The sequence below is a fragment of the Saimiri boliviensis genome, chromosome 2 (genome assembly GCF_048565385.1).
Source record: "Saimiri boliviensis isolate mSaiBol1 chromosome 2, mSaiBol1.pri, whole genome shotgun sequence".
In the NCBI taxonomy this organism is placed as follows: Eukaryota; Metazoa; Chordata; class Mammalia; order Primates; family Cebidae; genus Saimiri; species Saimiri boliviensis.
Window position 1 is genome coordinate 101,434,699 of NC_133450.1, and position 27,668 is coordinate 101,462,366.

Below are 27,668 nucleotides of genomic sequence, written 5' to 3' on the forward strand. Positions count from 1 at the left end.
CACGCAGCCGGGTGCCCTCCGCAGGCGGCCGCTCCCGCGTTCACCTCTGGATGCCACCGCTACGTTAGCTCCAGCGGGGAACCCCCTTCTGCTGCTCCCTCCTCTAAACTCCCGCCTGTCCCGACCGCCCCCACCCCCTCCACCTGGCGGGGGCGGCGCGGAAGCGAAGAGGACTCGCGCAGTGCCGGTGGGCACGCGTAGACGTGTGTGCGGATCGGGTATCTGCTTGGCATTCTCCCTCTCTTGCAAGTGGCGGTGCCTGGACTCTGCTTTCGGCTCCGGGAATCGGTGCGGTCGGCCAGAGCACCTCTGCGCTGGCAGGGCGCTAAAGGCTATTTTGGAGAGCGGTGGCGGTGGTGGCGGCGGCAGTGGCTGGTGTGCCCGAGCGAGCTCCAGACGCACACTCCGCTCCCTGTTGGACCCTTTCTTCCTCCGTCTTCCCCCTCCTCCCTTCCCTCTTCCCCACCCCCGTTCCCCTAGCCCCACTCCTCCTCTTCCTCCTCCTCCTCTTCCTCCTCTCCCAGTTCGGCGATGCGAGTCTGTATCGTGTAGCAGGATTGGCGTTGCAATGGCAACTGATGGAATGGGGGAAGGCAAGACAGCAGGGCTGGGGGCTTCGGACTGCGGGCGGGCGGGCCGCTGTCGCCGCTTGACGCTCCTCCGGGGACCTTCGCGAGTTACTTTGTAAAGGCGAACCCAGGCGAGAGAGCCCTGCTCGGTGTCCCGGGTCAGAGGCCACTTCCTGCTCCTCGGCTGTCCAAGCCAGGCTCCCATCGCGGGCACCCCGGCCCCCTGCCCGCGCCCGCCGCCAGCCCAGCGCGCCGCCGCCGCCGCCGCCGCCGCCGCTGCGGAGATTAGAGCCCGCTTCCCTGAAGAACACTTCGCCTCGCAGCTCCCCTTCCCATCACCGCCCCCTGCTCCTCCCCGGCGTCTGCGATTTTCCCAGGCACCAGTGTGAGTGCGGCGTGCGTGTGAGTGTGTGTCAGGGTATTGTGTGGTGGGAGAGTGTGTGAGTGTGTGTGAGTGTGTGTGTGCATGAGTGTGTGGAGTGCGGGGCTCCTGCGCTCCGCTCGCGGCCGCCGCCGGGGAAGGACAGACGGACGGCGCTTCCTCCTTCGGCGAGCGGTTCCCGGGCACCTCGGCTCGGCCCGGGCGCGAGTGGAGCGCGCCTTGCTGGCTGCCGGCCTCCGGAAGGTCCCGCTGCGTCCCCCCTGGGCTGGATATGTTCATGTTCACGTGAAGATGGATTTACTGTACGGTCTCGTGTGGCTGCTGACAGTCCTCCTGGAGGGGATCTCTGGCCAAGGAGTGTACGGTGAGTGGAATCGCGACGCTATCGTGACCTTGTGATTCTTAGGCAAGATAGGCTGGTGAACGAAAATGCACGACTCGCGCCGTTCTGGGGCCCCTCCCGGCGTGGCATTTGATTTACACTTCATCACGTTATTGGGAGCGATAAGGAGGCAGCGAGCGCGCTGCGGATTGGGCTGCGAGCCGCTCCCCCGGCGCCTGGGCTCCGGCTCGGAGTTGGGTCTAGCCGGCAGCAAGGCACTCGTGCGAACGAGTGGCTCTGCACCTGATTTATCCCCGCGGGGAATCCGAGCTCCAGCAGTGTTTGATTTAATAATGGTTTGGCTCCTTGCATGCCCCGGTGTCGGTGCCGCGGTTTCCCCCCACCCCACGAGGGAAGCTTCCAGTGTGACCCCATGAGTCTCCCCGCCCCTCTCCGCCCCCCACCTTCTCCTCCTCTCCACCTTTTCCTTTTTCTGTGAATGCCTACATGCCTTGATTTTCCGGCTCAGGAAGTGGGGTGACAGTTGAGTTGCGTTCTGTACCAGCCGTTGCCATGAGCACTGACTTGGGGAGGGGAAAATAGCAGGCAAGATTCTCGGTGCCAGACACAATTAAGGGATATGTTTGTGTGAATGGATGAGCAAATGCATGAATGAACGGACTGCTAAGTCCGCGCGTCTGGGTTCCAGGGCAGGACACCAGCTCGCTGCAGTGGGAACACAATCTCATCTGCTCTCTGGAAAACCCAGATTTAGGTTTAGGAACTAGAGAAGGGCAAGCTTGTTAATTAGGAGGTTTTGAAGTCCTCAAAAGCAAATCCAGGTTCTTTTACCTGTCACCAGTTGGCACCCTTAGCTTTCGGGAATAACACACACACACACACACACACACACACACACACACGTCCTGGTTAATAGTGGACTGAAATGTAAGTCTTCCTTTGGGACAAGCCAGTGGTGCCCAAAAAAATAACTTCTGTGTTTTTGAGATATGGTGGGAGGTTAGAGGTGCACCCCTTGAGGGGACATCAGGCCAACACCCACCCACAGCCAGTCCCACCCTTTGGACCTGGGTCAGTGTCCACAGAAACTGTGCTGACAATCCGGCCCAGTTGCCCTTGGTCTCACTTAGAAGTTTGGACCCGAGTGCTGCAGAGCTAGGTCAATGACTGACCCAGGGCCAAGTGTTAAGAGCTTTCCCTGCAGACCCTAGAACTGAGTGCAGAGTAGACACAGGTAGCAGTGAAACCTGAGTCCTTAAACTCTCTGGGAATGGAGTGCACAGTGGGTGGGTGTTTGGGGATGAATGCCAGAGACCCAACCTTTACTCTGTCCGCTGTGTTCTGTCCAGGGCTGAACAGTGCTGAGGTTCTGTCCCTGGTACCCACTGCACTCCATTTGCTCCTCCCCTTTCCTGTCTTTCTAGTGCCTTTCTTGGCTCCCATGAATGCTTCACTTTCTCCCGCCTCTAAAGATGGGAATGTCTCCTCTCTCAACCCCTCCTTCCCAAATAAAAGACAATTATCTGGTGGTGGTGATGGGGGTCATGTGTTTGAGAGAGATGCGGAGTCTCCTGGCAGACCTCAAGGTTTGACTGACAACAGGAGGTGGGTTATGAAAAGAGTAGGAATTAACTTAGTGCTCCTATGACTGTGCTGGACCCTGGTGTCCTCTAAACAGCTAAGGAAAACGGGGATTCTAGGGATGTAGGAATGCTGGAAATAAAGCCTTCTCAAGGGACTGTTCCTTAGAATGGGAGAGTCTGAGTTCTTCTCATCCCATGTCCAACTCTATTTCTGTCTCATTGGTTCAGATCATCTTAGCTAAATTTTTTTTTGTTCTGTTTTGTTTTGTTTTATATTTTTGTGTGTGCAAGTGTGAATGTATGCATGTGTAGCGGAGTGATGAGAAGTGAGAAAGATTGGGAGCATGGGGAGACAGGGGGACGTTGCTGGAACTATCCGGATCAGAAGGGCATGGTTCAATTTTCCTGTCACCTTTTGTCAGATTATTTGTCCTGGCAAGTATCAGGTTGGGTAGTGGAAAGGGTAAGCTTGAATAGTGAAGACAAATAGGAAACAATTGCGTTAGAATAATCCTGTGTTTATGTCTGTTAACAATAAACAAGGAGGCAGTTCTGCTATTGAGCTGATGCTTGTGATGAAGGTGGGAGTCTTTTTCATTTAGTTGTGTTTTTATATTGATGCGGTTATTAGTCATTTAGCTAGGAATAGAATTGCCTTTGTGTGGAAAATATTAATCCTGGCCATTATAAATGTTGCAGCCGTGAGGTGGGTTAAAAATCATATATTACTTTTCAGATATGTCTTACATGTCACAGAAGTTAGGTTCTCAAAGTGTGACTCCTAATCTTCAGCATTAGCATGGCCCTGGAACTTGATTGCAGTGCCCATTTTCGGGCCACTCTGAGACTTTCTAAATTAGAAACTCAGAGTGTAGGGCCCAGTGATTTGTGTTCATCACCTCAAGTGATGATTGCAGTACACACTGAAGTTGAGAAGCACTAATATAAACTTACAGTTTCATTGCTTTGATTTTGTAAATCATGAACTTTCTTAACCTAAAATAGTTTTATTTTTATTTGTGGAAGCATTTATAAGGAAGAGAACATTTAAAAAACTTATCTAAAAGAAAGAATCAATCGCAAGGGACATAGACTTAAGATTTAGTGTAAGGTTATAAAGTGTGTTTTGAACATTTTATGTTAATATCTTTAAGAATGATTAATTTAAAAGGCAAGGTTATTATAAACAGAAACTTAAAACACCTAGATAGGAACTTTGCTAGCATAAAAATCTGTATTCCTTTATTTGCCTACATTTGCTACATGTAAAGCCATTCATACTACACACAAAGTATTATTTCTCAATAGTGTTTTCTAGTAGCTTGGTTCAAGAGGAAATACAAATGATTTTCTAGGTTGCTCAGGCAAAATCATTTCATTGGAGTCTAAGATTGTTTACGTGATTTAGAACTATGTCATTATAACCTTTCTTCCCTGAAATAGCTAGAGAATCCCTTTACTCCTGTACTTCCTCACTGAAAAACTCTGAGCATGAAAATCAGATTCCGTTTTTTAGTGAATTGAGAATATTTGTGGTAATGCATAGATTATATTGTCTTGAGTATTTTAATCTTCTTCTTGTTATGCCCGATCTGTTTGACAACTATGTGCAATACTTAAGTATGAATGTTTCTGCTATAGACCTAGGAACTTACTGTCATTTATCTTGGAATATTGCTTAGCAAACTAACTGCACGAAAGCTAAGATTGATGTATGGTATCATAGTTGAATAACGGAGATAATCTTTTAACTGCCTTCCCTCCACCAATAATTCTGTCGTATAAATTTGTTTTGTAAGTGGGATTTGTACTTTATATTTCTTACATTTTTAATATCAGATGTAAGATTACAGTAATATGAATTATTTGAAAATATTTCTGAAAGGAAGATTGCAAGAAATCCTCACACCGGGGCCTTTCGGGGGTGGCTAGGGGAGGAGTAGCATTAGGAGAAATTCCTAATGTAGATGACTGGTTGATGGGTGTAGCAAACCACCATGGCACATATATACCTATGTAACAACCCTGCACGTTCTGCACCTCAGAACTTAAAGTACAATAATAATAAAGTTTATTTTTTTAAAAAATGTCTTCATAATAGAATAGCACAAAAAAATCATATAGACTAACCAAAGCAAATTTAATGAATAATACCCATTTGACATATATTTGGCTATATATATGTGCATTTAAAAAATTTTACTTTCTTAAGCTGTAGATTTTTGCATATCAGATTTTAAGTTATTTATATTAAAATTATTTCCCCAAATACTCTTGGAATGTTAAAGATTTTTTTTTTAGTTTTCCTTTTTGCTTAATTAAACACAACTGGATAACAAAAGTCATTCAACGAACTGGTATCTATTTTTCACATTATTAATTTTGTTGCACTCACATTTCATTAGGTTTAGAATAACTAATTCAACATGGCCTGAAGAATTGGAATGTAAAACCTAGCTATCTGTATGCTTATTGAAATGCCTAGAGCTAAGTGATCCAATGCATTTTCCTAGTTTTGAAAGTTTTCTTCGTAAGTCGTCCCATGGTAGTAAGTCATTTGGGTTAACTGTGTTTTCAAGAGATCCTATTGATAATGACATCATATCAAGAATGGTATCTCCTGTAAACTTACCAGTTGGCTTCCTAAAAAAAGAAAAAGTACTCTATTGGCATATTCTGTAATTTTACTTCTGGTCATCATACCCTTAATTTCCAAGGAGGTTATTAAATGTTTTGACTGCATTAGTACAGACAAATCCCCGCTACAAACAAAAAACAAAGTAAAGCTCCATGTCTGCATAGTTATTGGGAACCAAATCAAACGACGATTTAGTGTCCTGAAATGGTTAACTCACTGCCCAAAAATAGCTTCCAGAATGCATTAGAATTAATAAATAGAGTAGGCTTATGAAACATGTGGGTATGACAAATTAGCAAGCTATATGAACTCAATTAGGATCATATCAGTAAATCTCACACAATTTAACAATGACACCCCTGTCAGTAGCTGGGCAGAAATGACTTGGTGCAATTAAGAACGAGGGCATAAGTGATACAAGAAGGCTCAGACATTTCAGACTGTTAGGGGGTTGAATCTGGATGGATGAGAAGGGACTGTCAGTTGTCCATTACATTCAGTCCCAGGATGTTTCCATTCTCATAGCAGAGTTATCCCAAGGTACATTGATTGTGATTGTTTCATTTGGAGAGGCCCTGTGATGAGATACTGCCTTTGACTAAACCATATTTAGGATGTTAGTCTGTAGGAAAAGAGATGATTTTAATAAATGCTGCTAAAAATATCAGTGTGAAGCTCTATTAATATAACATTAGCTCTAACCTCTTTTCCCACTTCTCACTCCATTGTCCCTACACACACATTCTTCTACTATTGCCACCTTGGCCACGATCACAAATGAAAAGTGGCTGGACTGCTCACTGTAGCTTGGGATTTTTTTTTTTTTTCCCATTCAAAATTTCCTTGTTGGTCATATTACTGAGATTTCCCATGAAAAATGAGCAGATTATTTTCTATGGTGTTGCTTGCTCATGTCCTGTATTTCCCTGGGGAAGCCCCTAAGTGGGCTAATAAGTATTTTAGATTGAGCAGGTTGAACCTAACTTATTTTACAAGGAATAAGTCAGTGAGGGTGCCAGGTTTTAGACACTGAAGAGTCAGAGATAAAAGTTTAGAGATGAAATAATTCTGGTGATTAGTTGTCATAAAAGGAATTCTAGGAAGGCATTTTTCATTATCTTGATTTCTTTGCTTAATTTTATTATCTCCGATTTTTGATATTTATATTTTACCAATATGTTTATTTTTGTTTTATAGTTGTGAAACACCTTAAAGCCTGCTTGAGAAGCAGGGTTCAAATAAACTTTTCTGAAAGGACGTGCCCTGTATTTTTTTTTTAACTTACTATTTTAATGTAACTGCAGTAGGGCTCATGGGGATGGTATTATAGCATAAGCCTTGTGAGTTAAATTGTATTTTATTAAGACTTTGTCAGGAACCATGGTTTTGGGTTATGTTCCAGGTATAGAGGTGATTCATCACTCATATTTTGTTATTTAGTCCTCATGCTTTGAGAAGAGTCTTGCAAGGGTTGGGCTTAAGGTCATAACCTACAAAGGCAACAGCAAACAGACAGATACACCAGCCTACTCTGAGAATTCAGTTCTAGAGCTTGTGCTCTTTGGTGGCTCAAATTAACTAAGGGAATGTACTATTATCTCAGAGTTAAATAGGAGAAGGTCTTCCTTAGGCTCCCTTTCGGCTATTTTGGAAGGATATGCAAAGTATATTGCATACATTTCAAGTATGAATAGAGTGAACATTTTTAGCTTCCTTGTAATTGACATTAACTGAATGGTCCCACAAAATAACTTTTATTTCTTTGCTTCAGTGACTGTCAGTATAAATACTATATTACTTAGAGCAGACAATAAAATATTGCATTTGTAGAAAGCTATATCCTATCTTTATTTTCAAATCCAATTCATAATTTTTGGTCCTATAAAATTATAAAGCTATAAGTGACAATAGACTTTAAGATATCATTAAATCATCTCACTAATTTAAGTCACAGTGATTTGACTATTATGTCAGGTAGATGGAGGTCCTACATTGTTTGTGAAACTTATTTTTTCCAGGGTGCAGGCATATTCATTAGATGGATTTTTTTTTTTTTTTTTAACAAATGACTGAAATTTCTCATGCTCCATTATTGGGCCATGCACTTAGTTATTTCTGTTTTATACCGTGCAATTCCGTGTTCATTTCTAACTATGCCACTTTGCATTGATCCCACTTCAGCTATTTTTAATATCAGTTTCTTGCTACTTTTCCAAGACACTATGCCATTTCTAGTCTTACGTTTTTAAACAATTTATTTATTTTCCTTTTGATTTCATTGATTGAATTGCATAAGAACTATGATTTCTGTTTTAACATCCAAATCATGTATTTCCTAGGAGTTACAGAAGAGGATTTCAACTATAATAAACATATTTTTGGCTATTACACATTACTATAAAGTTATCATTTAAATACTTATTATGGTATGATGAAAGGCAATAGAAATTGTGATATAACTTACTCCTTTTGTCTCTACAACTTTGCACATACAGGAACCTCAGTTTATTGCTGTTCCTGCTCAAATCTATATTAAGGACTGTTATGTGGCTGATATTTGGGGTCATGTATATGACATATTACACTATCTTCAAGCAGTATATTTTTCATCTTGTTTTGTTGTAATGCAAATGGTGGAAATAAAAATAATCAAGTGATCCTGTGGAAAGGGAAACACGTCTTCCTGAAAGAGGAAGGGTTTCTTCACAGCTAGGCGTCTCAAAGTCTTAATGGACAGCATAAAAGACAGCTGAGATCTGAAGGAGGCGAGTAGGAAGTAAAGGCTATTAGAAAAATGTATCTGCCCTTTAAATAATGGCAAAACAGCAAAAGCATATATTTTTATCTGAAGTCACTAGAACTTCGTTCTAGTGCATCAGGGTGAAAAAGAAAAATATCTACTGTCTTCCTGAAGAAAGAACATCTTGAGGGAGATTTTTCTGGTGTCCTGAAAGGAAAGGATGAGGGGATAAGGGCCCTTAATAGAGCCTATGGTCACTCTGAGCCAGATTATTCTTCTTGCTGATGAATCGTGGGATTTGGGAACACAAAGAAAGGCTCGGCACAGATTAAGCATCGGGGCATGCCGTCTGTTACTCCTGAGTGTAACTGAGTTGGGTTTTTGCCTCACCTCTGCTAGACTCCTTACTAGGAAGGCTAGAAAATACTTGAGGAAGATGTGCTACTTTTCAGAAGTGGCGACCAATGAGAATTCCCCACACAAGTTCTTGGCAGATTTAGGCGAAGTTCTTGTCAATTCAGTCAACTAATTAATGTGCTGTGGATGATGCACATATATTTATGTAGTAAGGGCTGTGAAAGCAAAGAGGTTCTGTATTCACCGAGATAAAATCAAATGGAGAAACAAAATAAGGCTGTGAGAACTACACACGTGTGTGTACCTAGACAAGAGAGAGGAATTACACTTGCTATTGTGGTTGGAGAAAACTCAAAAAAGCTGATAACAGTTAAGCCTTGAAAGTGGGCTGGTATAATATAGAAGAAGGAAGAAAGGCCATCGCTATAGCGTGCATTCTAGGTAGAGGAATAGCAATGCAGAAAGAAAAATAATCCAGGAATGGATGTGTAGTAAGGCCTCAGCAATTTCTTTGAAGTTTACCCCAACTAGGAAGATATATCTGTCCTTTAACCTACATCATCTCGCTCCAAAGTCTTCAGGTCTGTAAAATAAATGTTATTGTATGATACTCTGGAACTTGCTCAGGTACATATGTCCATCAAGATTCTGAGGTGGTGCGTGTTAAATGTATGGAGCTAACTGATCATTGCTTCCGAAGACAGGACAGTTATTGCTAAAGTTCTTGTGGGAGCAGCTCCTTTTGGAAGTAAACTGAAAGATTTTTCAAAGTCTTCTTCAAGTGCTAAAAAGAAGTGCTGTTTAGCAGCAGCAGACTACGGGTCCAGAATGACTTAAAAAAAACACTTTGTTCTTTACGAATGTACAGCCACTGAGATGAAGGCATTGCCCTTGTGAAAGGAGAGGTATGTGCTTTCATTATTGTTTTTATTACTGTGTAAGACAGCATGATGTAGTTGAAAACTGTTGGGTAACTTGGACTTTCTTCCTGTTCAGCTGCTGCTTTATTGTGTTACCTCAGGCAGAAATCTTAATCTCTATCCCTCAGTTTCCACATCTTAGGAGAGTGGGCTGATACATAGAGAAAATATAGATATCAGCACGAATAAAAAAAGTATGGCTACATTTTTGTATCTGGAGTAGAAGGGGGAGGGAGCATGGAGAGTTTCCTTTCGCTTCTTAAAAAGCTGCATCAGGTGCTCTAGCAACTGTACCTCATAATAGGACTTTCATTTAGTTTTTAGAACAATAAGAAGCTAGGAGGTAACAGAGACCAAGTCATTTTTTTTTTCTGGAAAAAAATATTCTGATTGTGTCAGTCTAGAAGAAAATGACAAAAACTGAGTATTTTTAAGCACTGAAAGTAATATAAATATGTGCATGAAAATGCGATTTGGTATTGTATTTTGATGCACGTGTAGTTGATATTGTTCTTTATGCTAGTCGCTTTTTCTTGATCCACATAACCAAAGAGTTTCTCCTCCTTCTCCTTAATGGTGGTAGTTAGCAAGGAGCTGGCATCCCCCCTCGCTTAAGAGCTCCAAAGAACATTAGTGTATAGTAAACCTTATGGCTGTGGGTAAATTTACGCTTATATAAATCTGTAAGTATGTTCAAATGCATGCATCAATCTTGTTTTTGAATCAAGGAGTAAGAATATTCTTAATATTCTTCAAGGCTAATTGAAAAATATATAAAATCAGCCATCCAGTTGGAAAAAAGAATAACGTAGGGATATATTTATAAAAATACTTATAATTGGTAGTTAATACATAAAAACAGAAAATGAGAATAAACCATTAAATGGTGTTAACACAGAATTACTGTGTAACATCTTCTAAATTTAATCCAGAAGTAAACAAAATTGGTGTTTTTCACCCAATCACCTAATCATTTAAAACATCTTTAAATTAGAATTAACTGAAACATCTGAGTGGGACTTTACTTATCATTAAACTGTAACAGCCACATACATAAGAAAGTATTTTATACATAATGTGTTTTTGTTTTCTTTGGCAAACACTTTCTGTTTTTGGAGGGTGACAGGTAGTTCCTTTCCATATTCTCTATTAATATAATTAGCTAAACGTCTGTATTTGCTTAACTCAATTATTCTCCATATCTCAATATTAACTCAACATTAGTTGAGTATATTGGTCAAGTATCTCTTTAAACAAATAGAAGGCAATCTTTACTCATGTCTATGAAAGACAACAAAAATTGTTAGTTGAGAAGATTTTTCCCATTATGGAAAATGAGCAATATTGACTTTGCTAAACAAATCACCTTAAGCAAAGACACACAGTACTCTGTAATATGGACAGATATAACTGCCAAGTAATTTCACTTGGTATCTTAGAATGAATTATCAAGAATTGTCATAGTTAATGTTTTTATTTTAGTTCCGAACTCATTCCGTGTTTTCATGGGTTTCTCTATGCCATTCTTGTGATTCTCCCTCATCCTTTGAGTAACGTAAATTTTCATTTGGTTCACGTTTCACATTGGCTCGCACCACCTGTACAACAGAGATGCTAAGATTCATTTTAGGGTTTCAGGTCTTAGTCCACAATCAGGGCTCAACTTTTGACTAATTTTGCTTTTCCTTTGTTGTGCATAGATTCCATAGTTGTCTAAGGAAGTGCAACTCTTTTCCATTATTACCGTTCCCAACAATATTATAAACTTCATAATGACATCATTACTGTGAAAATAGGGGTTTAGAAACGCCCCCCCAGTCTTTCCCCAAGACAAGAATAAGTCCCAGTGGGCTACAGCCTGAAATAATCTCTTTTATTATTATTATTATTATTTTTAATTGCATTTTAGGTTTTGGGGTACATGTGAAGAACATGCAAGATTGTTGCATAGGTACACACAAGGCAGTGTGGTTATTTCTGATTATTTCTGTGGTTATTTCTGATTATCTCTGATTATTTCCTGTGCCTCACTATCAAATATCCCTCCAATTGTAGCAGCTGGGGTAGAAAGTGGCCTTCTTCTTGCTTCCTGTGATTTTGCAGTTGAACTCTATGATCATTACATCTTTTTGATTAATATTTCAAAAAGTATTTTAAGTTTTTTTGTTTTCTGTCATCATTGATACTAATTTGTTAATGCCACAACTCTCTAAGCTTACTTATGCAGAAAAGTACTTTGACGCCCATATGTTTAACCACATCTCCCCTTCCAGAGAGGGCTAAGAAGATACACACACACACACACACACACACACACACACACACGTGCATATATATATACACACATTCATAATACAAATATACATTTGTATATAATATATACTGTAAGAATATATATTCGAATAGAAGTCTATTAACTATGTTAAGAGTATATAAGGGTCTGCGTATATATTCAAAAAGTGCATGGAGTAGTAGCTAAACTTTATTTAGGCCGATTCCAAGAAATTGGGTGGTTTTCCCACTTCCCTTGCAAAATTGACTCTGATTCAGTGTTGGCAGCAGAATATGCTGTCTCTCACCTAATACTCAGTTTGTGTTTGAATATTTGTGATACATTCATATTTCTATTGTTGAATTTACAAAATTACCTTTAGAAACTCTGATTATTGGCCAAGTGCAGTGTCTTACGCCTGTAATCCCAGAACTTTGGGAAGCTGAGGTGGGCAGATCAACTGAGGTCAGGAGTTCGAGACCAGCCTGCCCAGCGTGGCAAAACCCCATGTCTACTAAAAAAAAAAAAATACAAAAAATTAGCCAGGCATGGTGGCAGGCACCTGTAATCCCAGCTACTCAGAAGGCTGGCGGGCACCTGTAATCACAGCTACTTGGGAGACTGAGGGAGGAGAATTGCTTGAACCCAGGAGGTGGAGGTTATAGTGAGCTGAGATTGAGCCACTGCGCTCCAGCCTGGGTGACAAAAGTGAAACTCCATTAAAAAAAGAAAAAAAAAAAAAAAACACTTTGATTACTTTTCTTGCAGTTGACAGAAGAGAAATATTTACTAGCTGCATAACAGCAAAACATGTGCAGTTTATTTTACCTGCATTACAGTAATGTGCACATTTGAAGCTTAGCATCACGTATTTTCAGAAGACAATCCCTGCCATTCTATTAATCAGACCTTTAAATTGTATTTTCTTCTTTATAAGTGAGCTTTTTGTGCACCAAGCATGTCTGTATTCATGTCTGTATTCTAAAATACATGTACAAACAAAACTTAATTAACTTGGATTATCTTTCATCTGTTTTCATCTATAATTTAAAAATAATTAAAGATGGGATATAGTAATTTTTCATAAAATAATTGCCATTTATCAAGTGCCTACTGAATGCCACACCTTGTATTAGAAGTTTTATACACATTGTACCATACTCTAATCTTTGAGATAGATGCAAAATCTGAAATTCATGAAGTTTAAATAACCCCTATATAGTTGCTGGTGGCTGAATTTGGAATCTAATTTGAAGTGTATAAAAAAATAAATACTTGTGTATTTACTTATTTATGTAATTTTAAAATTATATTCAGATATGTGTGTGCTTGTACTTATTCTAATTAAAACATAAAGGTTAGGTAGCTCACATTGTGCTATGCATGAAAATTATCTCAAACAGTATATACTTGAAATGCAACTCGGGTAATACATTTTAGCTTTTTGCATGAGAAGTATATATAGGTAGCTAATGTCAGCACTTTATACCATATGATGTTCTTTCTCAGAAAAGAAAGATACAATTTATAATTCTTTTTTCTTTTCAGCATTGAAATGAGCATACTGAAGACTCTCATATAATTTATTTTTGAAATGATAGGATATTTTAAGCTTATTCATTATTAGTAACATCTAAAAATGGAGAAATGGCTCTATTACATAGTCTGCAGAAGTAGTTATATTCCTCCATGTAAAATAGTAGGCTTGTGCTTATAAAACATAACCACTGTCAGGTGTACTACTTTATTTCTCCCTAGGCTGATTAACAATCACTGGCCTTGGAAAGATTGATAGTTAAATGTCATATCTGGGCTGATTTTTGTTGAGTTCCCTCCGGGTATTGCTTGGGCATTTTTTGCACAGAGTTAATTGAGGAGACTCTATCAGTGGATTTCTTTTCTTGAAAATCTGGTTGTGTTCAAGAGGACAGTTGATTGCGAGCTCTGCCCTTCTCTTAGCTGCCAGTGAGTTCCTCAAACCTCAAAGCTTACAAATTAGTGCAGTGTAGTGATTTGTTTTCGGCTTTTAGCTACAGTATTTGCCACTATAAAATTCATTTTTCCTATGCTTTTTGAATGCTGTTATTGTGTCCTATAGCATAACCCTGTATCATTGTGGCTATTGTGTGATTGATACAGAAACTGCTTCAGTAGGAAACCATTTCAAGAGAGAACAGGAAAGGTATTATATTCAGCTGTAGCGCCATGCATTTCTAAGCAGCTGATGTTTTCTTTAACTGATAAACATCCCCCCTCAAATTTTCAGAGGCAATTGAGTCTTTAGAACTTTAACTCTTAATTCATCTAGCTGCAAGAGCACTGCCCTGAAATTCATTATACATTCACATTTTACAACTGGGAATTCATTAATTCTGTAGTATAACTGTTGTTATTGTATTTCAAAGCCAGATCGCTTCTTAAAAAAAAAAAAAAAAAAAAAAAAAAAAAAAAAAAAGCATGGAGAAGCACTGATTTTGTGAATTCCTTCTTTAGACAGTGACATCTTAATGCCTGACCAAATGCCTGAAACTAATGGGATATGCTTTTTTGCACACTGGAAATAGTGATAATGTTAAATGGTAGAGCCATCCTGTATTTTGTAACTAAAAATTTCAAATTAAACTGGAAACCTCTGTAAAGGGTAGAGTAAAAGATGAGTCAAATCCAACTTCATGAGAGTTTAATGGGTTTTGTGTTTTTACAATTTACACATTTAATTCTATATTTGAAAGTACTCATAGAATATAGTACACCTTTTTTTAAGTCTTTCTCTTCCAATTTTTGCATTTTATGATACATTAGATGCATGCTCTATTTTGAGTGAGGGTGGATAGTGACTTAATAATTGAGGTATACACTTATGCACCTGAGATTTAAGTACATCTATATATTGTAGTTTATCATTTAATTTTACCAACAGCAATTTAATATCTATGAAAGCTGGAACATAGTTTCTTAAATGAAATAAAATATCTTATGAACCTAAAAATGCCGTTTAAATGTCTTTGGCTGTGACGAAAGCTAACCTAGACTTTCTTAAGATATTTGTAAGTTTTTTCTAAGAATATTTTTAGTGGCTTAACAATTGACTGCTTCTCATTCATTTTGCATAGCTGTCATCCCACAATAATTATGACATTTCAGAGATTTTCACATTATTAATGAAAGACTCAGCATGTCTACAGACGGAAAGTTATTTATAAAGCAAATAATGAAAATAGTAAAGCAGAATTTCAACCTACTATTGTACTGGGGATTAGACATGAAGTTGCCTGGGTAGGAGCAGATGTGTTAGTCTGGTCATAATCTTAACCTAGAGGAATAGGCAGAACCAGAAGGAATAAGGTTATTGATATCACAGGGTGATAGGAAGCTTTCATGTCATGGGGATTAATAGAATAGATTAAGGCAGAGTGCAGTGCGTGCATGTCATAGGTTGGCTTCTCCAGGAAACCCACCCCCAGTGGAAGATTTACATCTAGGTGGTTTATTAGGGAGTGGTATTGGGAAGAACACCTGTAAGGGAAGCAGAGCGCCTGGGTAGAGCAGACAGGGAAGGTGAACCCTGATTCACTTACAACAGAGTCCTAGGCTGAGTGCATGGGAAACTGTGGAGTTGGGATGCACCTTCAGAGATTTCCCAAATAGAGAAAGAATTCTGTTTACTCTCTTTTCTACCAATCCTTATGTGTGGGTTGACCCTAGGGCAGAGGCAGTATATTTGGGTTAGGCAGCTCCCTTTGGTGGAAGGGAAATTCTGGGAAGAACTCAGCTGTGAGCAGTCATCAGGTAATAGTCTAGGAAGTTGAGAGAGTGGATGTCTTCATGCAGAGGAGTTCTGGATGTTACATACCATCTTAGACCACTTGTGTTGCTCTTATCTGCTTGCTTATAGGAGTTCATCCTATTTGAGAACTGGTCCTCCAGGAGCTGGCCTTTTAGGGAAACTTACAAAAGAGAATGGTTAGTGAGACAAACCTCAGCCCTTGCCAGTATGTCTTGTCTCAGAAACATGACTGCTATTCATTCCCCTATTCTGATACTTCTTCTAGGTACCCATTACCCTCAGCTAGCAATTCTAATGGACTAGATTGTGAACTTGGCAAAGTGACCTGAAGGTCCTAAGATCCTGGTCACCAAGATCTTCTCAGGTCACAGCTGATGCATGTATCAGTTTTCTGCCAGAACTAAGTAGGGAGCATCAACACATACCTAAGTGGGTAACTGGGGTGCCAGAGGTCTTCTCCCCTGCTCATGTTACATAACAATAGCCTTGCCTCCTCCAGACAGTCAGGGTTTATTATCCCTGCCTGAAAGGAGACTGTTCTTTGCCTGCTTGTGTTTTCATGAGGAGACCAAATAAACAGGTGAAAACTGTCACAGAAGTTTGAGACTTTTGCTATTGTCTCTAAGAAAAGTGTTCTCTCTCTGGGAACCAATACAACTTAGCCACAGGCCCTATAATTCTGGGGACAGGAGGCACAGATACCCTACACATGTCATGGAAATTAAGGTAACTGAGGATACCACACTGCCTCCTGTTGGCTCTTGGACCTATATATTCTACCTACTGGGGACACAGCTCTATATAATAGACATTAGTTTAGGACTGTGTCATATCCTGTAAGTGTGGGGTCCAGTTCTTTAAGAGTATCATCTCCAAGCTGCTGTATTAGCTGCTCCTTCAAAAGAGTTTTCTATCAGATGATATGATAGAATCAGTAGACTCCATGGTCATTGCAACACCTTCTTTTCTGCTCAGTGGATCCCTTTGTTTAGTGCAGTGTTAGGAGAGATCCTGTTTTGGGTATATCACATATTCTGAAATCCTTTATATTGATCTGTTTTATGGGACAGTGTGGGCATAAGGTAAGTGTCAGTTCCAGTCAAGATGAATTTTTAATCTTTCACTTGTGAATGGAGTCCCTTGTACTCAATTTCTGCCAATTGCCTTCTTAGTTTCTTGAGGAATGGTGTATATCAGAGTTCCTCCTGCTGATAGGTTGGACGTATAGCAGCAGCATTAGCTAGGTCAACGCTGATGAATGGGAGCTTTTGCTATTAAGTATACGGATAATGTTCATACTTTTCACTATGGTTTCTTCCTTCTTGTGCCTATTGACACAACATTGGAGTAGCTGATGGCAAGCTGACTGTTGTCAATGAATCAAGTCATTCTGTATTCTTATTTCAATTATTATTGTTCTGTAACAAGCTACCCCAACTTTGTGGTTTAAAACACTCCCTTTATTATTTTCATAGGTTCTGTAGGCTAAGAATTTACATGAGGGATGTTCAGAATGACATACCTTTGCCCTATAATTTCTGAGCCCTTACCTGGGAAGACTCAGAAGTGGAGGATGACTTGACGTCTGGAGGCTGGAATCATCTGCAGGCATCTTCACTGACATATGTGGTAGTTGAGACTCTGACTGATAGCTGGGACTTTGGCTGAATTGGAAGGTGAAACACTTACATGTTACCTTGCTATATGAACTCTCGCATAGTGTGGGCTTTCTTATAGCATGGTGTCAGGATTCTAAGAGTAAATATTCTGAAAAGGTACAAAGAATCACTTGGAATTTTGCCTTGGAAGTTACATGTATCAATTCTGTGGCACTGTATTGTTTGAGGCAGAGACAAAGGTCCACACAGTTTGAAAGAAAGGGATTATAGATCCCACCTTTTTATGGGAATAGTGTCATGTTTACATTCAATGGAGGACTTCCAGAATTGGAGAAATTGTTGTGGCCTTTTTAAAAGCATACAATCTGCCACATGCCTCTTTTGTGGTGGATGCTCTCTTGGGGACAATAACATGGTCTATAAAGATCTCTCTACTTTGTGCCCACTCCCACAGGAGGTCCATTGCATGCCTGTTTTTCTGAGTTATTGCTGCTGATTGCCACTTCTCTTTTCAGGCCTCCATCCAACAATCAGCCAGGTTATTCACTGCTGCCAATAAGGCTACGTATATTTTTACCTGAGCCACTTCTCTTTCCATACGAAGTATATGGTTCCTGAAGCTCTCCCCTACTGGGAGTATTTTCTCTCATTGCGCTCTGAGCACACCTGTTAGTGGGGCTGCAGGCCAGATGCAGTACCTTTTTGGTTTACACTACATGTGGAGCTAACCCATCTGTGAACTGGTCTTGAACTTGGTGGTTAGAAGGGACTTTACATGCAGTCACAGGGATGAGTTGAGGGAAATGAGGCAGTGTGACAGGAAAGATGTAGGGGTCTGCCACTTCTACATCTAGCTTACTTGGGCTTTCTCTGTCTACTTGTGATCAGTCCCTCATGTATCATTTTTATTTAATAATGAATTGCTACAGAACCTACTTGATCTTACAACTTGGCTGACAGAACCTAGTTATAATGGACATTGTTGGTGCCATGGTCTCTTAATTGCCTATTTTAAGGCATTCTAGCTAAGTAAGTTCCCAGTAATACACCATAAAATTTGTCAAATGATTTGAATTCTGTATTGCAGATGACACGGGCATGCTGAAAAACCTCCAGTGGCTAACACTGTGATTTTCCTACAGGGACTTGCCATAAACTTTACATGTGGCTTGTCACACTAAAGATATTTCTAATATCATGGGGTGTGTGGGGTTATATGATCTCAGCTTGAAGAATTAATTCTTCAGTTGAACCTGTACCTCCTCCAAGGTCTTTAACACCCTAAGCCCGAGTCCAAGCTAGCATCCTTCTGTGGCACTGGTAAATAGGTCAGAATAGTATTTCCAGAATGGACTGTGTTCTCTCTTAAATCTAAGATATTCTGTTAGGGATTGTGCTTCCTTCTTATTGATGGGGAAAGTGAGCTAATTTGTCCTTTCTTTAGAAGAGTTGTCCTTTATTTGGGAATGTACATCAATTTGTCTTTTTCTTTGGAAAGACTGTCTTTCCATGACTCAGGCCTTAGACTCCTACAACTCACTGAGGAGGTGTCTGTTTTCCATCTTCTGAGCACATGTCTTACCCAGACTTCCAAAGTACTCACCACTTTTTGCTTAGTTGGTTCACTTACAGGATATCGTTGATATTATGTAATGGACAAGCATAATGTTCTTCCTAATATCTAATAAATTCAGATTCTTTCAGAGTATATTACGGCAGATGACAGAAAAGTTATTATAATTCTGGGTCAGGATGGAAGATGCATATGGCTGTTATGTCCATGTGAATGGGAACTGCTTCTGGTTACCTTTCTTGGTGGAGATGGACAACAGTGTTTTTTGCTAGATCAATTGCCAGGTACCATGACCTAAAGTTGCATTAATCTGCTATAGCAAAGAGACTGCAACTGGCCAAGCATCTGTAACTGGGGCTTCTCCGTGGTTGAATTTGTGAAGGTCAATTCCAACTTCCAGCATCTATCTGCTTGTTACATCAACAAGATTGGTGAATAAAATGGAGGACACAACGGGCACTATAAAATGTGCCTCCTTTAGATCTTTAAGAGTGGTACTGATATCTTGAATTCCTTCTAGAATGCAGTACTGTCTTTGAGTTGCTCTCTTGGCTTGGGTCGGGGATAATAGGAATTTTTTTAGAGAACCCCCTAACTCTGGCTACTATTCCAGCTATGCCATTTGTTATGACAGTTGTGACAATATTGCTTCTGATAGTTCAGTGACTTGAATATGTGCTACTTTTTCAGAATCTTATCATTCCCACTGCTATTAGGGATCACAGTTCTGTAGTGACATCTCCTATTGTCAGTCCTGTCTTCAGCAGTGTGGGGACGGACCCCTTTTACTAGTGCAGACATAGTCAGCTGATGAGTTTTCTGGCCTTCATAGTATATATTTGCAAACTTCCTCACTTAATCTTTAAAAACTATTTTGTGTTAGTCTATGATAACAGTATGTTGTGTGGTGTGGTTAGCTCCATTTTCTAAGGAGCCAATTGATAATGAAACAATATTGAGACCCCATCCCCCAAATAACCATTGGTCTTGGTAAAGATTTAAAAATGTCCCATTGTCATATACTGTATTTCTATATCTTGCCAATTTTGTGTTTGGTTTCCAAAAGGGTTGTTATAAATTATATTGTGTTCATTCTTCATAATTCATATCATGAGCCTCTGACCACACCCCTGCCCCCAGTGTGACTATATTTGGAAATAGGGCATTTAAGAAAGTAGTTAAGGTTAAATGAGTTTATAAGGGTTGGACTCTAATCCAATAGGACTGGTGTTATAAAAAGAGAAAGAGACACCAACAGTGTGTGCACACAGTAAAAAGGAGAAAACTGACATCTGTAAACCAAAGAGAGAGGCCTTCAGAGAAACCAATCCTCCTGGCACCTTGATCTTGGACTTCCAAAGAAAATACATTTCTCTGAATTAAGCCACTTGTTCTGTAGTATTTTGTTAGGACTGCCCTTAGCAGACTAAGACGTAAGTCAATAAAAGAAAGTGAATATGTACAAGCCTGGATTGGTGAGTCATACCTGTAATCTCAGCATTTTGGGAGGCTGAAATAAAGGAATTTTTGAGCCCAGAAGTTCTGGACCAGGTAACATAGCAGGACCCTATTTCTACAAATAAAATACAAATGTTAGCCAGTCATGGTAGTACATGCCTCCAGACTCAGCTACTCAGGAGGCAGAGTCAGGAGGATGTCTTCAGCCTGCAAGATCAGGTTGCAGTGAGCTGTGAAGCTATGATTGTATCACTGCACTCCACCCTTGTGGACAGAGTGAGATAAGGAAGGAAGAAAGGAAAGAAAGGACAGGAAAGGAAGGAAGGAAAGAAGAAAAGAAAGAAAAGGAGGAAGGAGGGAGGAAGGAAGGAAGAAAGGAAGGAAAGAGAGAAGGAAAGAAAGGAGGGAGGGAAGGGAGACAGAAAAGGAAGAAAGGAAGGAAGGAAGGGAAAAATGAGTATAATAGCACAGCTCCATTCCCCTTACTTGGGACAAAATACATATTTTTAATCCCCTTTTTGCTACATGTCACATTTCTGTCATTTTAATTTCACTTAGTAAGGGGTAAAATAAACAAAGTTTGCCAGGTTATCCTAGCAACATTATCACACCACTTTCTGGAGTCCTCACCAGGCTGTAATTAAATCCTGTATCCTGGGAGGGTCCTCCCACATCAAAAATCCCTTTCTTATCCAGCTTTATATTCCTTCCCATCTTAATCTAGCATCCTTAGAATCAATTCACCAACATATTCTTCTGGCTTCTGTCAGTACTTCCTGGCTAAATCTGCCTCTTTCAGAACATAGTCGTCTTTTCTTCCTTTTCTTCCTTGAAAATCTCAGCACCTTCATGGCTGGGTTAACTTGTAACTTAACCCTGGTGATAAGTGTGGCTGCCAGTAGGGAAGTTGGGGATATATTCAAAGGGAGAAATATACTGTCTTGCTAGGTAAAGATCTCTTCATAACTGGAACTATCAGTTATTCAACTTTATGTTCCATTCTCTGTTGACCCAGCATCTTCAGAATTGGTTCCAAAGTTATTCTACTGATTCTACTGGAACATGCTAGCTAGGTCCTGTGGCTCTTTTGGGCTACTGTCCCTGTCCTCCTTTTGCAGAGTTAGCATGTCAGCCAGTTGTGACTTACCCTTTGTTATTGGCCGGTTGGCCAGGAGAGGAGGTGGTGGAAAATCCTGGGTGGGACTGATGTTCTTTTGCAGGGAATCATCTTCATTGTCTTCAACCAGGGAGGAAGCGGGAAGTACTAGTCTCTAACAGGCAGGAGATTTCTGTAGGCACCTAGTGTCCATGGAACTGATGATCAAGATTATTGATTGCATCAAACCAGATTTTGTTATCCCCAGGTTTCTTTATCTTCCCAGTTTGCACCCTTACTTCATGTAGCTAACTTTGCAGGTGAATTCAACCATATCTAGAGCTTTGCTGTAATAATTAAGTTCTGTATCTAAACCTAAGGAATTTTTACAATATTTGTAGTGGTGAAATTCTTTTTATTTACTCTCTGGGAAGCTCTTTGGCCTTAAACTGAGGGTTGTATTAGTTTTCTTTTGTTTTTGTAACAAATTACTGTAAACTTAGTGGTTGTAAGTAATATGAATTCTCTGTGTAGGTCAGAAACCTGACATGGATCTCCTTGAGCAAAAATCAAGGGGTCAGCAGAGCTGTGTTTCTTTTTGGAAGCTCTAAGGGAGAATCGATTTCCTTGCTCTTCCGAACTTCTATAGCCTCCTTATATGTCTTGGCTCATGGCCTATTTGTTCTGCCTCCAAAGCTAGCAATATTGCATCTCTCTGTGATTTTCTTCCATAGTCCTGTCTCCCTCTGACTCCTCTTCTTCTTCTGTCTTGCACTTTCTGAGACCCTTGAGTACATTGGATACACCCTGATAATTCAGAACATCCTTTCTATTTTAAGCTTAGCTGATTAGCAACCTTAATTGCATCTACAATCTTAATTCCTCTTTGTCATGCAGCCTAACATATCCACAATTTCCTGAAATTAGGACATGCATTTTTTTGGGGGGGCAAGATTTGGTTTATTACTTGTTTATTACTGCTTACCACAGTAATAAATCAGTGTCAGCTTTCCACTTTCCATTGCCTTTCTCAAATGAGTGGGTAGCCTCCAGAGATAACCATCTAATTTTGTAGTCCTTGTAATTATTACTTCCCCCAACTCTTCAAACACCAGTGACATTGCACATACCTTCCTCTGGTATATTATCCCTGTTCACCTAGGGAAGACAGAATTACATAAAGCTCAAGAGTAATCTCAGTCATACATCTCAGCAAATCTCAGCAAAGAACCATTGCTTCCACAGTATTCCCTTGATGAATGAAATCTATTCTTTTGGAAAAATCATTGCTGTTGTCTTGTTCTTATTTCCTGAGTTTTTTGTGTTCCATATAAAATTGATTTTTCTATTTTAAAAGACCTGAACTGTGGCAATTTCAGGTCTTCTTATGGTGAGAATTATTTCTTGTCCATCCAAGATTCTTATGGGATATTGAAGTTCTACTGGGATAGCATTCATATCCACCGGTGGCTCCATGAATTGGAAGTTAGCTGGATAAAAATGGAGAGAAGGTAGTTTGTCAGACAGTGCCTCAGCCTGAATCTGGCTCAGACTTTAAATTAGTTCCCTGTGGTGTGATGAGAATTTGGGTCACACAGGTCAATTCTTTAGGGTTTTTGAAATCTCGATTTCTGACTCAGATTTATAGTTCTTATTCATTTTTACTTTTTTGAGAAAATTAAAAGATGTTTTCTTTTCATTATTAATTATCAGTTGCTGGATAAATATTTGTGTGTGCCTGGGGGGAGGGGAGAAGCCTTGAAATAATCTTTGCAATTTTAAAAATTACTAAAGAGTTATAAGGTACTAATTTTTTACGCAGTATTCTTTTGCCTGGTTTGCTGATGTTTTACAGTACTTGTTTTGCCAGAAATAATTTATAATCTGGAAACTTTAATATCATCTTTGTAAGTTTGTTACATGTGAATCAAAGTTTAATTCTATTTCAACACACATAACTATTATAACATTAATAAATTGGTATTTTCAAAAAGGAAATTTGCTTTATACTTTTTCCGTCATTGGAGTTGGTCTCATTTATATAAAATTTAGGAATATTCATGTGTTTCTGATACTTTTATTGTTTGTTATGTATGTTTAATAAAAGTTCAGGTTTCTCTGTGAATAATTTATAATGTCTATATAAAATTTTGTTCTTAGGAATAATAGATGAGAGGAATATGGGCTGTATTTAAATTTTGTGTAAATAACCTTTTTTATTCCTAACTAATTTCAGGTGTTCTGATAGTAATTTATAGCAAAAGAAAATAAAAATACTTTCTAGCAGAAGTATATTTGATAGCTAATGCTTCCCTATGTCATTTGCTAGTTCTTTTTCTTCTTCTCAATCAGCAGGTAATCAAGATCTTTGTATTTCTGTCCTTCTTCCTCTTTCTTTTCTCATCATGCACCCTCTTGCCTTAGGCAGTTTAAATACCATCACTTTCTGCCAACTTTTTTCTTTTTTTTTTTTTTTTTTTTCTTTTTGAGATGGAATCTCACTCTGTTGCCCAGGCTGGAGTAGAGTGGTGTGATTTTGGCTCACTGTAATTTCCACCTCCTGGTTCAAGCAATTCTCCTGCCTCAGTCTCCTGAGTAGCTGGGACTACAGGTGCATACCACCACACCTGGCTATTTTTTTGTAATTTTAGTAGAGACGGGGTTTCACCATGTTGACCAGGATGGTCTCCATCTCCTGACCTGATGATCCGCCTGCCTTGGCCTTCCAAGGTGCTGGGATTACAGGTGTGAGCCACCCAACCCAGCCTGCCAAGTTTTAAACTTATACTTCATATCAGATCTTCGTTCTGAGCTCCAGGTCTGTATGTGTAACTGCTTCTTTTACATTTTTACTCAGAGTGCTCAAAGGCATCAAAATTAATATGTCAAAAGCTGGACTGTTGATCTACCCAACTCTTTCTCCTCATTCTTTCCCTGCTCATTCAGTCACCCAGATCCACATATCATTCACTTGGAAGTCATGCTTGACCTCGACCTTTCATTTTTCTTCCCTAAAAGCAGACCATCACTTTTATTTGAGTACCAGTTCTGCAAAATAGATCTCACCTGTACCACTGCTGCCACTGTAGTCCCTTCCATATTTCCATTTTGTCTCATCGAATGCAGTAGTCTCTTCATTAGTCTCCTATTTGCCATGTGAGTACCCCTTCCTCATGCTTCATACACCTCCCTACATACATCTATACATTAAGGCTGCATGATGGTTAAAAAAACAAAGCAGATTACATCACTCTTCTGCTTTGAAAACCATTCAGTCGTTTCTCATCCCTCTGAAGATAATTTTGAACCTCTTCTATCATTCTCACACACTCCAGATATGGCCCTGCCCACTCTGCTGCCTCATCTTGAATTGCTTCCCTTTAAGTATTGTGCTGAAGATACAGTGATTTTTATTTCATCCCACAAAATCTCTAAGCTCTTTCCTGCCCCAGAGTCTTTTTATGTGCTTATCCATTTTTCTGAAAATTTCTGCCCTGTATTAGAGTTCTCCACAGAAACAGAACCAATAGGATGTGTGTGCATAGGTATTTATGGATATAGACAGAGACACACACACACATATCACACACACACAGTTCTCCCTTAAGGCCATGTACAGGTTCTGAAAACTGTGACTTTAAGTAAAATTACATATAATGAAACAAATTTTACCATAGGCTAGTTAACATAAACAAGAGTTAAGTTCTTGTGATATATCTTTGGTCATGAAAACATGACTAATTTTCCAAATAAAGACCCCAAAAGCTTCTAATATTAAACATTAAAATAAACATTAGTTATACATACTTTTAAGAAATAATAACATCAAGTAAACTCATTACCCAATTTTTGGTGAATCATTGAGTGACAGTAGTCATAGTGGTAGTGGGTCAAATCAAGGAAGAAATATTTGCCAGGTTTGAAAATTGTCACTACCTACCAACATACAATTCAAAACAATAACAAATACGGGCTTGTTGAGTGTGTTTGTGCCACATTGCTTATTGTGCATTTGTATGTTTATCATCTGCTTTACAGATTTTTATTTTATAATAATTTGTGTGAAGTTGTTTATTTATGCATTTTTCCAACCTGCTTATTCCAGTTCAAGGTTGCAGGTGGCCAGACTCTATCTTAGCATCCCAGGGTGCACGTTGGGAAGCAACCCTGGACGGATTGCCATTCCATCACAAGGTGCACTCACACCTACCCACACTTACTCAGCCCGGGATAATTTAGACACGTCAGTTTGCCTAATGTGCATAACTTTGGGATGTGGGAGGAAACCGGAGTAACCAGAAAAAGCCCATACAGATACGGAGAACCTGCAAACTCCACACAGGCAGTGGCTTCTGCTGGGAATTGATTTTTGTTTTTCTCATCAAAATTATAATGAAAAGATGTTGAAAGAAATCATGTTATTCAAGGACCAGCTGCATGTATAAAATAAGGAATTGGCTCACATGATTATGGTGGCTGACAAGTCCCAAGATCTGCAATTGGCAAGGTGGAGACCCAGGACAGCTGAGGATGTAGTTCCAGTCTAAAGACTAACATGCTTTAGACCCAAAAAGAGATGTTTAAGCATGAATCCCAGAGGATGAAAGAAACATGATGTCTCAGCTTGAAGGCAGTCAGGCAGGAGGAATTCCCTTTTATTTGGGAAAGGGTCTGCCTTTTGTTGTTTTCAGGTCTTTCATTGATTGGATGAGGCCCACCCACATTAGAGAGACCATCTACTCTCATCAGTCTGTTTATTTAAATGTTAAACTCATCTAAAGCATCCTCACATAAGCACTTGGACTAAAGTTTGACCAAATATTTGTTATCCTATAACCCAGTCAAGTTAACACAAAAAATTAACCATTATATTCTCTTCCTCTCTCCTAATGTTTTTAGCCCAATTCATCCTGGTTTTTCAATATTCAGATTAAAAATAGAGCAACCTCAATAATCATCATTCCCCCAAATTAAAATTTAAATCCACTGTTAGGTTTCTTATCGCATCATGCATTTTCTCTCTGAGTACTTATTATTTATTATGCTCTGTATATTTGTGTGTGTTTTTTTGTTGTTTTTGGTTTCTTGTTTTTTTGAATTGGAGTCTCACTCTGTCGCCCAGGCTGGAGGGCAGTGGCATGATCTCGGTTTACTGTAACCTCCACCTCCCAGGTTCAAGCAATTCTTGTGTCTTAGCCTCCTGAGTAGCTGGAATTACAGGCATGCACTAATTTTTGTGTTAAATTAGCCATGCCTGGCTAATTTTTGTATTTTTAGTAGAGATGGAGTTTCACCATGTTGGCCAGGCTGGTCTTGAACTCCTGACCTCAAGTGATTTGCCTGCCCCAGCCTCCCAAAGTTTTGGGATTACAGGCATGAGCCATCGTGCCCAGCCTATGCTGTTTAAATTTGTGAAATGATTTGTTTAATGTGTAAAATGGATGACCAAGAAGGACAGGATCTACTGTGACTTGTTTGCCATTTTTACATAAAGCACTTGACCATTTTCCTGACAACACATTTATTTTAATAGGGCCAGAGAATTAATGAGTAGATCCATAAACAAACTGTTTAGTTTAATATTGTCTATAGATAACTTTTGAATCAGTTATTAAAGTATCAAAACAATAGGACAATGAGAAATTTTCCAGTAGTAAGTTAAAATTTACTTCCTCATTCATTAAGAACAAAATACCCAACAGATTTTTTTTTTTTTTTTTTTTTTTTTTGGCTAAAATCTAAAGTTACTTTGAATCATGATGACTATGGAAATAATGATTAAAACATTCAATGAGTATACAAATGTTTTCTATGATAAATTTTAGACATTTAAAAATGTATTGATGTTACTAAATAATTATTTCCTTTAGGTACCAGACATGAGATCAGAATATACCTATAAACTATCATTTTTAAGTGTTACTGTGATAGCTGCAGTAACAATTGATGTTAATATAATTTTAGGTAAAAATGCATTATCTCTTCTCCATTTCTGTTTGTATTCTAAAGATCTGTTTAAATATGGTTTAAGAAAGAAATGTTGAACACACATGAAGAAATTCCAAAATTAAGTGATTTTATGAACACTTTCTTATGAACTTAATATTTTAAGGACACTTCAATTAGGTCAAAATATAGTTCTGAAATGTATTCTGCAGAGAACATTGTATGATTTTATTTATCCAGCCTTACCCTACCCATGAAATCCTTTTACTTCCCAGTCCTGTTCCCCTGTCTGCCACAGATCTTCCTCTGACGATACCAGCCCACTCAGATAGTCTTTGAAGCTGAACTGTGCTTGTGCTTATATTTCAGTGCTTCGTGTTCTAGT

At 39.3% G+C, this 27,668-nt stretch overlaps 1 protein-coding gene across 4 annotated transcripts in view; it reads left to right on the forward strand.

Moving 5' to 3' along the window:
- Positions 1-231: 231 nt before the first annotated feature.
- Positions 232-27,668, forward strand: part of MDGA2 (MAM domain containing glycosylphosphatidylinositol anchor 2) — an 845,750-nt gene continuing 818,313 nt past the window's right edge. For 3 of the 4 annotated variants that reach the window (XR_012516333.1, XR_012516332.1, XM_074393989.1), the window contains exon 1: positions 709-1,315. Coding sequence is in view for 2 of the 4 variants with exons in the window: in XM_074393989.1 (XP_074250090.1) it covers positions 1,036-1,315 (280 nt within the window). In the remaining 2 variants the exon portion in view is untranslated. Of the gene's footprint in view, positions 1,316-27,668 lie in introns of all 4 variants that reach the window. The other variant, XM_003930557.4, reaches the window with a different exon arrangement.